General features: G+C 54.9%; 1 protein-coding gene across 1 annotated transcript; it reads right to left on the bottom strand.

Moving 5' to 3' along the window:
- Positions 1-370: 370 nt before the first annotated feature.
- On the bottom strand, positions 371-5,087 carry LOC138099193 (keratin, type I cytoskeletal 14-like). The gene is made up of 8 exons (XM_068996298.1): positions 4,584-5,087; positions 3,320-3,402; positions 2,627-2,783; positions 1,965-2,126; positions 1,752-1,877; positions 1,440-1,660; positions 934-971; positions 371-600 (listed from the first exon to the last, which is right to left on the bottom strand). Exons 1-8 carry the CDS (start codon positions 5,079-5,081, stop codon positions 503-505), a joined length of 1,383 nt encoding a protein of 460 aa, XP_068852399.1. The 5' UTR covers positions 5,082-5,087; the 3' UTR covers positions 371-502.
- Between the last annotated feature and the right edge of the window lie 7,074 nt (positions 5,088-12,161).

A 12,161-nucleotide genomic window follows, 5' to 3' on the forward strand; every position in this document is an offset into this window, starting at 1 on the left:
CCTCGCTGGGTTAAAGCTTCAGTGCTGCTGTCACTGGGCATTGCAGCAGGAGAGCAGCACTTTGTCTGACCTGTGAAACACAGGGATTCTCACAGGTTTCACCTCCCGCCATCTGTGGGATCAGTTCCTTTCTAGACTCCCCCCCACACTCTCTCCCCTGAAGCTGCCAGGTCTCAGGAGTTACAGAGGTTTGGGTGTGCAGGCCCCACCATCAGGGTACCAAGGATGGAGAATGTTGCTCCTTTGAGGAAGAAGCTTTGTCCCACAGCTGCAGGAGTGGGACAGCCTGAGAGCATCGAGACCAGACCTTGGTTTGCAGGACTGCAGAGACAAGCTTTATTTGATTTCTGTGTGCAGCACAGAGCTGACAGAAGGGTGAGAGAGGGCACGGCAGGGAGTGATAGTGGGAGAAGGTGCTTTTTATGATCCCTACAGCAGGAGCACGTCAGCTGGGATCTGCTTTGCTGTGCTGGGTGAGGTTTGCAGCAGAACAGGCAGTGCCTCAGTGGGCAGCCTGTGTGATCTGCTCCCGGGAGGAGATCACCTTCCCATCCTGGACTTCCTCGAAGATCGTGCGGATCTGGCGGGTGGTTACTGGTCCTGCAATGGGGAAAGAAGGAACCATTATTTCCATGACAGCAAGGAGGAAGTGTGCTAAAGATCTTTGTCTTGAAGATTTATTACTGCAACCACCACCTCAGAAACCCAATATAGCACCACATTCCCCCTGCTAAATTGTACAGATTCAGTCTGCTCAGATAATTTCTGACACGTGTTTTGGTATATCGTAAAAATGGCTTATATCAATTCACTTTTAGGAAATATAACAAAATAGTAACTTTAGTAGAAAAGTAAAAGGAGTCTGAGCTAAGAAGGTGGGTGAGGGTATGAGAGCTGTGTATGATCAGAGCTTCAGCCAAGACCTGTTCTTACCTTCTTTCACAGGCTGCGAGATGTAGTGGGAAGACATGCTATGGGAGGAGAACAGAGAAAAGGTGGTGACAATCAGGAAAAGAGTGAGTAATCTCCTAGACAAAATCATTGTTTAAACCCTGCCTTTATTTCTTGTACCAATACATGACTAAAATGCTTCTGGAAACTGCCAGTGTCACAACTGAAGGAAGAAACTGGTACAAATGGATGTGTGACACAGGGATTCAGACACCAGTGCAGCACCCATCCCAGCTGCAACAAGCGGCACCTGCTCCCTGCCCACAGACATGGGAGGACTGGAGGTGGAACCCAGCGGTGCTGCAGGGCCATTGTAACCACTGGGCTGTTGTGGACTGATGGGACTGGAAAGGGAGACCCTGTTGCATTCAATGGGTCAGGGAATGGGCTGAGAGAACCCTCTAGGGGATGCCAGTGGTCCATTTTCTGATTTCTTTGCTATGACCCATCTCCTCCCACCCACCCACCCAGCAAAGCCCCTCACGCACTGGGCGTCCTCGCCCTCCAGGAGCCGGCGGTACGTGGCGATCTCCTGCTCCAGGCGGCACTTGACGTCCAGCAGGACCCTGTACTCGTGGTTCTGGCGCTCCATGTCGCAGCGCAGCTCGGCCAGCTGCTCCTCCACGCTGGTGATCAGCATCTGCAGCTGGGCCAGCTGGGTGCCATAGCGCGCTTCGGTGTCGGCCAGGGTGCCCTCCAGGGCCGCTTTCTGTGGGACGGGGACGGGGGCGGGCTCAGGGGGCAGCCGGGCTGGGCACAGCCCTGCGCCCCCCGCCCCGCCGGCAGCCGAGCCCTCGTACCGTGCTGAGCTGGGACTGCAGGTCGATCTCCAGGCTCTGGATCGTGCGCCGCAGCTCCGTGATCTCCGTCTTGCCGCTCTGCAGCTGCTCCGTGTTGATGGCCACCTCCCGGTTCAGCTCTTCCGTCTGCAGCGAGGCAAAGCCGTGCCCTCAGAGCCCCAGCAGCGGGCACAGCCCCTGCCCTGCGCCCGCTGCTCGCCGCCAGCTCCTCACCTTGCTGAAGAACCACTGCTCGGCATCCCTGCGGTTCTTCTCCGCCAGGCTCTCGTACTGCTCCCGCATCTCTGCCAGGATCTTGGTGAGGTCGATGCCAGGAGCAGCGTCCATCTCCACACTGATCTCCCCACCCACCTGCCCGCGCAGGGCAGTCATTTCCTGGCACAAAAAGAGAAACACATCTTCATGCAATCCAAGAACCAGCATATAAATTGTTCCCTTTGAGGAACACTTCAGGAAAGGGAGCATTTGGGGCCTGATCAACAGGGAATAAACTGGGGTCTTTGCTCCATGACCACAAATAAAATAATTCAAATTCTTGAGAAATCCCCACTGGAGTTAATTCTCCAGAGGATAAAGCAGAGCCTGTAGCTGGTTCATTTCTCAGGGAACAAACCTTCCCAGCCAGAAGCTGCGAGGGTTGTTAATAAACCTCTAACAGCCACAGTGGGTATTACTGACATGGCAAGTGGTGAGTGGGAATTCTGCAGGCTCTAGGGAGGATGTGCTGCTGTCCAGAGTGTATCCCCTCTGCTGCCTCACCAGCACTTCTCACCTCCTGCCCAGCAGTTCAGAACTCAGTGTAGCCTTAAAGGCTGGACTGGAACTCAAGTTTAAGGGCCCAGAGTGGCCTTTTTAGAGCCCGACTCTGTGCTCACCTCCTCGTGGTTCTTCTTCAGATAAGCCAGCTCCTCCTTCAGATTCTCGATCTGCATCTCCAGGTCAGCTCTGGACAGGGTCAGCTCATCCAGGACGCGGCGCAGCCCGTTGATATCGGCCTCCACGCTCATGCGCAGAGCCTGCTCCGACTCAAACCTGGGGACACACACACAGTCAGCAAAGCTGCACGAGCTCCTGCCAGCTGGGCACACAGCACCCGGGTTTGCTGTTTGCTCCCTCCACACTGCTGCTGGCATTGTGGCAGTACTACATGGCCCCAGTGACCACTTTCCTATGGGGAATGCTGAGGAAAGTGGAGGAAAACTGATAAAAAAGTGTTGACCTGAGTCCATAACATCACCCTGCTCCTGACACCACCAGGCCTTGGTACTGGCCCTGGGCTCTGCACACACACATTAGGTGCACAGAGAGGCACAGGGCAAGGTTTCTGCACAGGAGAGGCTGTGCCAGAGATGAACAAGCAATAGCAATAAAATAGTGGGTTTGGATGGAAGCAAAGCAATTCCTGGGTGCCTGTAAGCCTGAGATAACCATCTGCTTTGGAAATTGCACCCTCATTTTGAATGCTTTGCTTCCACATTGCCTTTCTAGGGTTTGGATGGGATTTTCTCCTGATTTCATCAAACTTTTCTGCACACTTTACTCTGTTTTTCCCTGGAAGTGTGGCTTACTTGGTCCTGAAGTCATCTGCTGTCAGCCTGGCATTGTCAATCTGCAGCAAGAGGTTGGAATTGTCGACTGTGGCCACCAATACCTGGGCAGTGAAAGATAAAGTGTCAGGAATTCCTCCTGGCTGAGTGTTGGCACAGGAACAACAGTTTTGGGGAAGTTTGGCATTTCCTTAGCAGAAGTGTGTCTGGAATCAGGACAAGTGAGATGCAGCTGAGACTGACTGCAGGAAGCGACCAGTTACTCCAACCTCCTTTTCCAAAAATCCATCAGTAAATGCTTCAAAAGGAGAGTGAGGCCACATAAGATGTGTGAGATCTGATGGTGGCCTTTGTCCCTATCCTTCAGGGCAGGTGCTGATTGTGATAAGGTCAGAGGGACCAGTGAGGTGTCTGTGCTTGGCACACCTTGTTCTCAGATGGATTTAATTTGTTGGCAGCAGAAATGGAGCAAAAGGCAGCGAGCAGGTGCCTACAGATTCTGATTTTCATATTACCAAAGCAGGAGCAAATAACCCACACTGGGAGGAGATTCAAGTCAGAGTTCAGGAGAACTCTGTTGAGGACAGGGGGAAAAATCGGACTCCCTGCATCCTTGGCCAGCACTCCTGCAGCTCCAGGTGTACATGGCTTCTGGAATTGCTGGGGGCAAGTCATACACGGGAAGTAACAGAGAACGATGTAAACTTGAGCATTTCCTCCAAAATGGTACGCTGGGACTCAAATCAAATGGAGAGGAATCCCCCCAAGCTACCTAGGCTGGGGCCTTTACACCAATTCCAGCCCTGGGGCAGCAAGTGCTGAAAGAGGCAAAAAACCTGTTATTGGACAGTTCCATCTTTTTATCATCTAAATCTCCTTAGTAGGAGGAGCTGAAACAAGTTTGCAAATTCTTCGCCTGAATGTTTCCAAACCTGACATCATCAGCGTTTCACAGTTTGCCCACAGCTGCAAGTTTCCCCGAACCTTCATTTTAAACTCCCGGGAACACACATGATCAGTGCAGACTTGTCTGTATTCTTCATTTTTGTGTTACGTCCTCTTATATCTGTTCCTCCCAGTGGAAAGCTGCCACTTGTCCCAGTTACGAGGATGTAACCAAAAGCTGACATTGAGACATCTCTCATTTCCAGCTGGGCACTCCACACATGCCACTGGGACACTTTTTACGACATAATTAGTGCTGACTAATTACAGAGGTAACAGTCATTGTTTCTGCTTCCTCTCTGACACACAACGTCCCACTGTGTTAATCCCAGCATCCTACCTTGTTCCTGAGCTCCTCGATAGTCCTGTAGTAGGGGCTGTAGTCACGGTCAGGACCAGGTCCCTGCTTCTTGTACCACTCCCTGATCTTGACCTCCAGGTCGGTGTTGGCCTCCTCCAGGGCTCGCACCTTGTCCAGGTAGGCGGCCAGGCGGTCGTTGAGGTTCTGCATCGTCTCCTTCTCCCCCTCCGGCAGGATGCCATCGCCGCCTCCAAAGCCTCCTCCAAAGCCGGCCCCAAAGCCGGCCCCATAGCTGCCCCCAAAGCCCCCGCCGAGGGCCCCTCCTGCGCTGCTGCAGTAGCTGCCCCCAAAGCCACTGCCGAGCCCCGAGACCACGCGGGAAGAGACCGAGTAGCTGCTGGAGCCCCCGTGGACGCTGGGGGCCCTGTACCCTCCTCCCCCAACACGCACGGAGGAAAGCCTGCTGGAGCCTCCCCCCAGGCTCCCGAATCCCTTGAGGGAGGTGGAGGAGGAGTATTGCCTGACAGTGGTGCTCATGCTGGACGCTGGAGGTGGAGAGAGAGGCGGCTCGGCAGCGCAGCAGCAGCAGCAGCAGCAGCGAGTGCTCGCTCCCCTGCCTCGGGGCCCTTTATAGCCCGGCCAGGAGGCGTTGCCACACGGGGCTTTTCGACACCCCTGACAGCCAGAGCCAAATTCCAGAATCATCATTTTCCTCTCCTTGATTTCACATCTTTTCTCACATCCCAGCAGCAACACTATGGCTCACATGGGACTTTCTTCCTCTTTCCGGCACCTGGCGTGATCCAGGTCCCTGCTCAGGACTAAGTTTTGGCATTCCCAGTGTCTATTCCAGCTCTACTCGCTGCTCTCTTATGAAGTAACACAAGGGAATCCTCTGTCATCCACCAGTCGCCTGCAAGTATCATTGCAAAAATCGACAAATCTATTTATTTGCTTTTTTTAAAGAGTCTAAAGCCAAGGAAAGCTGCTGACTTAAGAGCTCTGAGCATCCATAATCTTTATATGGGCCAAGCCAAAGCCAGATGGAAACTTTCCCGTCAGGACCTTTATTGCAGGACAAGCACAGACCTGGCAGGATTTGTGTACTGATACAGGATTTGGCAGAAATCTTATGGCTCAAAAAAGAATAAACTCCAGCAATTTCTGTTTATGTACCAGTCTGAGCTGAATCTCCTTACGGAGACTGGAAAGTCCCTACAGTCGTGGGGTTTCAGTCGGTTTAAAGGGCAGATGAGTAATGTTTCCCAGTGGTACCTGCTTTGCTCCATCACCTTTCCCAAATCCCACAGAAACAGCCTGTGACTTCTAAAAATGTAGAAGTGTAGAAGCTAAAAATGTAGAAGTGTAGAAGCTAAAAAATCCTGTGCCACAATTTCTGCTCTCTCAGCACTGAGGCAGGGTTTAATGCTTAAACATTCTGAATCAGAGGAGAGGGACTGAAACTGCATCGGACACCCATAGCCAGGGCTAGTTACTTGCAATTCCTGATGGGAAGAGAAGGATCAATCCTTATCAATGGGAAGACCGTGATCTGTCTTTATCAATGGGAAGAGTAGAATAAATCCTTATCGGTAGGAAAAGTATGACCAATCCTTATCAGTGCTTGTGCTATAGGCTTTTTCCTACAGATTTGCAGCTGAATGCCAATGGTAACTCAGCAGGACCAGCATCACCTCTATCAAAAGTGCTGATGGGCAAAGCCCAACACATCCAGCACTGGGGAACCCTGCAAGCACCGAGGGTTTGACCGGGCCAGCACAGAGGGGAGGGACAGTGCTGGCTACACTTGCCCCGGGCTACTGAGGGACTAAGCAGAATGATTACAGCAACATAGCTGGACAGGTATTGGCGTGAAAAAAGCAGCAAAGAAGCAGGAAATGAGGCACTGCACTGTTTTATTCCTTCCTGGGAAAAAAGGCCCTTCACTGATGCGACGCCTGCTCTTGCTGTGTGCAGTGGAAAATCTCACACCCAGCCCGGCCTGCCTGGCTCCATCCATGGCATTCTCAATAAAAGAAGTTATTTTTGCTGTTCGCAGAGGTGCCTGTGAGGTAGCGAAGGAGTTATAGGGATTAGGAACCCTTTTGTGTTTTCCCTCCCGTTGTGATCTCCTTCCTTCCCAGCCCCCTCCGGCTGTTTTCACATTACAATGCACTTAACTGATTTTGGAGGTGCTCTGATGTTCCCAGAGCCTCACCCTCGGTAATTCATGGTGCCTCCTTTCTTTCATGTTCCCCGAAGGACACAATAACAACAAGGCTTTATCTGCCTCCTGTTAGATCTCAGGACTTCACAGCAGTCACGCTCCCTTTAGCAGCTCCAGGAGTGTGGGGTGACTTTCTGGGCGGCCACCAAGCTTAACCAGAGAGAGACTCTGGATCCTCTCAGTCGAGGGCTCTGCTCTCTGGACAGCACTGCCTCACTCCCGTGGGCTTCAGATTTCTGACTACCCAAGCTGCAAAATCTGGGAGTTTGAAACGCACAAGTTCCTCATCCCTCAGAGAGGTGGGGAAGGAGGCACAACCTCCTGGGCACAACCTGGTTGGCAAAGAGCAGAATGAGCAGAGGATGGTGCTCAGCTTCCAGCACCATCCTGGGGCAACCTGGCAGGCCAAAGATCAGATGTTCCTGGCCTGCTTCCCTCTGCAGTGGGGGGTACAGGATTACCCAACAGCCATCGTGTGAGAGCTGTGCTCCGGAGTCATCCCAGGCCACCCCTGCTCCCAGTTCTTCCAGATGTGCTCCCTTTACACTTGTTTGCTCCAGCAAACACCCTCCTGCTCCAGGCAATTCCCATGTTGGCCCTGAGCCTCCCACATGGGCTAAAACCTGTGCTGTGAGGTCTGACCCCCCCCCTCAGGTCACCTGCACATTTTAGGCCAAGTTACAAGTCAGCCTGAAGGTGACAACTGCCCTAACATGAGGCAAAGCCCTTCCACAGCCCATGGGCTGGGGAAACCTGGACTTAAGGCTTTTCCTTCTGCATTATCACAATCTCAGCCCATGTTTCAGTTCTTTTACCATGTGTGGCAGATGTCAGACAGACTATCTGGAGATTGTCCTGCAATATCAGCTTTTCCTTGGCCTTTTCCAGCCAATGCTTTTGCTGGTCAGCTGTTTCCCTGGCCCCTGACTGAGCTCCTGAACAACAATCCCACACCAGCCCCACTCTGACATCAGAAACCCTCAGCACAGAGTTCCCCTGCGCTGGTTGTCGATGGGACATCAGGATACAGAGGAGCAGTACTGCTTCAGATATTTTATGTACCAGAAGAATTCAATCTCCCAGGCTCTCCTGAAGCTCGCACCCACAACAAATTCCCTTGAGATAAAAGAAAAAAGGAACACATCATAATGCTCGGGAGATGGTATCAGCGTCTGTTCCAGAAAGAAGCACGCCAGAGATGCTATCTCTGCCTCGTGTGCTGCAGTGGGGAGGAAAGACCTGAACTCCTCGGTTTTCTTAGGAGGGGAGGTGACCTTACCTGTTGGGGTGACCATGCTGCACACACAGTGCTCAGAATGGGGAGGGCTGGTGTGAAACGGCCATGGTCAGTGTGGTGTGTTTGCCTCAAACAATAACACCTAATTGTGCTTTTAATGTCATGAATAAGAGCTAATTAGGAGTCATTGGGTTTCCCCTGTGGGCCAGCTTCTCCCGAGTGTGCCTCCCACAGCAATTCCCAGCTCAGTGGGAACTCACTGAGGGTTGCAGCCCTGGGAAAGGTGTCTCCTGCGTGTGAGGAATGGAAGGGACAGGCTCTACCCTTCCTGATAGGTTTGCCCTGTAAGTCTGAACAACACAAAATAGGTAACAAATATATCAAGGTGCGGAGTGACATATGATGTCTTTGTTTATATCTCAGCTGTCGATTCTTTACCATCTGCCAGAACATGTCCTGACGGCCCCCTACATTATCTGGAGAAAGCGATCCCAGATCCTATTACCATGAAAGGAAACAGTGGCTGTGTGTGCAATGGAAACTCCCTCTGGGCAGCGCGGGGCACTTTGCCATCATTCAGCGAGCCGAGCCTCTGCTGCCCAAGCTGCAGGGTGAGGGTGATGCCCACCCTATTTAATCCCCTCCTGCCCACCCCAAGAGACTGAGAGATGGACAGCACAGCCCGGCCCAGCTGCTGCAGAGGGGAGGAGGCAGCAATGGAGGCAGTCGGGTGAAGAGGAGGACAAGGGGAGCGACTCTTCCAGGCTCCAAACTGGAGCAGTGAAGCCAGACCTTGCTGTGCCGGTGGGACCCTTCAGCTGCCCCGTTGGCGGCCCCATATCAGGGCCACTCTCCCTCTCCCTCTCCCTCTCCCTCTCCCTCTCCCTCTCCCTCTCCCTCTCCCTCTCCCTCTCCCTCTCCCTCTCCCTCTCCCTCTTCTCCCATGAATGTGGAACAGGGTGAAGTTCCTCCATTTGGCCTAGGTCCTGAGTGGTTTGCAGAGCATCAGGCAAGGTCACAGCTCATGATGCTTCATGAGCCACCTCCACCAGTGAGGGCCATGCTGGGGCACAGACCTGCTCCCCAGCAGGGACACACTCTGCCTGTTTTGGCACAGCGTGTTCCAAGGAGACCCCTTCAATGGAGTGATTCCCAGGGAATCAGCACTGCTGACAGCCAGTCCATAGCTCCGCTGCCCATCCAAGTGGCCAGGCAGCATGGGGCAGTGAGGTTCTCTCCGCTGCATTCAGGGATCATGGACCCATCTGGCACGAGATGGTCATCCCACGATTGTCAAAGCTCTTCCCCCAGTCCCACTGCAGCTGTTCATCCTCACGGCCACCCAGGCACTGTGACAGCCCTGTGCACTGCCAGCCCACTGCAGGCTGAGCACGGCCTCTCTGCTGGCACATCTTAGCAAGGAAGATACTGAACAAATTGTGATCACACCAGTCTGGTCTCCAAGGGCTGGCTCAGCCCTCCTGCCTCTGCCTGGGGACAAGGGACCCATTCCAGCAAGCCCAGCACTGCGCAGTTTGGCTCCCTGTGGGCTGTCTCCAGTGACGTGACAACTCACACAGTCCAGCCCGGGCTCTCAGGCAAGTGACAATGTGCAGAACCATGGACCAGATCTGGGGATTCCCTGGTCCAGAGCCCAAGGGACAAGCTGCTCTGACACCATGTGGGACCAAGGCTCTCCTTGTGAATCTCCCCGAGCTGCAGTCAGAGGTGTGACCACAGTCACTCTGGTGGGTGGAAGAAGGACGGACTGACACACCTCAGGGTTTGTTTTGCTCAGACAGAAGAATATTCGTTATGTCTGAGCAGAGCCAAAGTCCCAAGCCACCAGGAATTGCTTGAGCTCTATCTCCACGGCAAACTCCAACCTTTGGAGTTTCCCACGTATATTTTTCAGCATCTGTTTTCCAGGTAGCAGCAGCTCTTGCATTTTCTCATGTCTCATTCTTCGGTGTGGCAATACGATCACACCCTGTCTGCTCATTCCTCTCCCCTCACTGAGCACAGCAGAGCCGGCAGCAAGTCACACATACATTCTGCTGACTGTGGGCAACAAACAGCGGCTCCCACATTCATCCTGCGCCCACACCCGCTGCACCCCCGGGGCAAGGTCTTCAGCCGAGTGGGAATCCCGGCTTGGGACATCCGTCATGGTGGTGGTGGGGTGAGGCAGGTACCAGCATTGCCCTGGGGACACTTGCGCTCACAGAAGGGAATTGCAATTTAATCCCCATTCTAGGGTGAGGCCAGTCATGCCAAAGGACCCCAGGGGGATGTGGCAAACCTGCTGGTGGTGACAGGGACTCCACCAGCCCTGTGACTCCTCCACAGGAGCCTCTGCTGGCATTTAGTGCTCTCCTGCATACAGGCCGTGTCCTGGCCCCATGCAGACCCTCCCCAGTAGCACAGCCCCAATGATCAGGAGGATGGGCAGGTGCAATGGAAGCAGCCCCCACAGACTGTGATTTCCAGCTCCTCCTCAGTGGGACCCCAGCTCTGCGCTCAGTCCCCTCTGGAAGAGGGCTGTGGCCTGGACCCTCAGGTAGGACTGACACTGCTGTGTGTTCTGGATCTCCCCTGCCCTCCGTCTCTCTTGCTCCTCAAGGGCTGATGGTTGTGGCAGGTGCTGCCTGTGAGGCTGTGCCATGGCCTTGGTGCAGCAGGGCCTCATCACCTTGTGCACTTGAGGTGACATTGGGGCCATGCTCCCAGGAGGCCACCACAGCTGCTGGGAGGGTAAGGGGCTGCCCAGCCCTTGTTCTGGGGAGATGTACCCCAGAGCAGTCCCTGTAACCTGGCTGTGCTGTCGCTTCCCACACGATGGTAATGACTTGGCTACTCGTTAATCTGTACTTGGCAGGGAGTTTTATGGAGTCATTAACAAGACTGAAACAGTCGGTGCCTACCAGAGGCCCCTGGCAATAAACCTGCCCCATCCCTCCCTGGCTCCCCCCAAAGACCTGAGCCCCCCACCCGCAGCCCTGCTAAAGCCCATGTCGGGACCCCGTTCCCGCTCCTGCTCCCTTGCCATGCCCACGGCACTCCTGGCCACGGGCCACTGCTCCACCCTGGAGCTCTAATGATGCTAATGATTTTCTGAACACGAGTTGGGAGTGCAGAGCCAAGGCCCATCAGCCGTGTCTGGCAGGAGGCGATGGCTTGCCTGGACCTGGCACATGCTGGCCCCGCTCTCGCCTGGAGTGCGGCGAATTCTCCAATACGTAATAGTAATTACGTGCTGCAGCTCCGTAATCAGCTTCACCTCTGTTATTACTCTGTTAATCCAAACCTCTGGCTCAGCCCAGTGCTGTGGGACAAGTGGGTGCTTGGGATAAACTCCATACCCTGCTCAGTGCGTGAATGTGGTTCTGTACCACCAGGGCTGGGCTGAGACTCTCAGGCAAAACCGAATGGTGGGACCCCGGTGGTGCCAATGGTCCTGGTGTCCCGATGCTCCTGGTGGTACTGATGGTCCCAATGGTTCCCATGCCCTGGCTGCTCAGTAGTCCCGGTGCTGCTGGTGGTCCCAATGCCCCTGTGATGCCAATGTCCCCCACCCCGCGGGGACCCCGGGTGTGATCGGACTGCAGTTGGACAGCTGGGCTGCGACCTGCCCCGGAGACCGGTGCTGGGATCCCTCTCTGGGTTGTGGGCTGGTGCAGAGGGACCCGGTGGGACCCCTGGGGAGCGGGGGGGGATCCGAAGGGACCCGCTAAGACCGGGGGACCGGTGGCACCGGGAGGATCCGGGGGTCCCGGAGGCACCTGGTGGGATCGGTTGGGATCCGAGGGTACCCGGTGGGAGCGGGAGGATCGGGGGGTACCCCGTGGGGCCGGGAGGATCCCGGGGTCCCGGTGGGAGCGGGCGGGACGCGCCGGGCGGTGCCCGGGGGCGCGATCGCTGCGCACGGGCGCCTCCTGCTGGCAGCGGAGGGCGCGGCGGGACGGGGCGGAGCGCGGCGGGGACGGGGCGGGAGCGCGGGGGTGCAGCGAGGAGTGCTGGGCAGTTCTGGGGTGTGCAGGGGGGTGCTAATGTGTGCAGGGGTGTGCGGGGGATACGGGGGTGTGCAGGGCTGCAGGAAGGTTCTGGTACTAAGGGGGGGTACTAAGGTGTGCAGGGGTGTGCACAGGTGCCC

The sequence above is a fragment of the Aphelocoma coerulescens genome, chromosome 27, assembly GCF_041296385.1.
Source record: "Aphelocoma coerulescens isolate FSJ_1873_10779 chromosome 27, UR_Acoe_1.0, whole genome shotgun sequence".
Taxonomy (NCBI): Eukaryota; Metazoa; Chordata; class Aves; order Passeriformes; family Corvidae; genus Aphelocoma; species Aphelocoma coerulescens.

Excerpts from the sequence above, each read along its gene's own strand:
- LOC138099193 (XM_068996298.1), bottom strand. The coding sequence starts at position 5,081 with ATGAGCACCACTGTCAGGCAATACTCCTCCTCCACCTCCCTCAAGGGA. Across the intron at positions 1,878-1,964 it reads AGCAGTGGTTCTTCAGCAAG|ACGGAAGAGCTGAACCGGGA; the intron begins GTGAGGAGCTGG and ends GCCTCGCTGCAG. Across the intron at positions 972-1,439 it reads CTGGAGGGCGAGGACGCCCA|CATGTCTTCCCACTACATCT; the intron begins GTGCGTGAGGGG and ends CTCCTCCCATAG.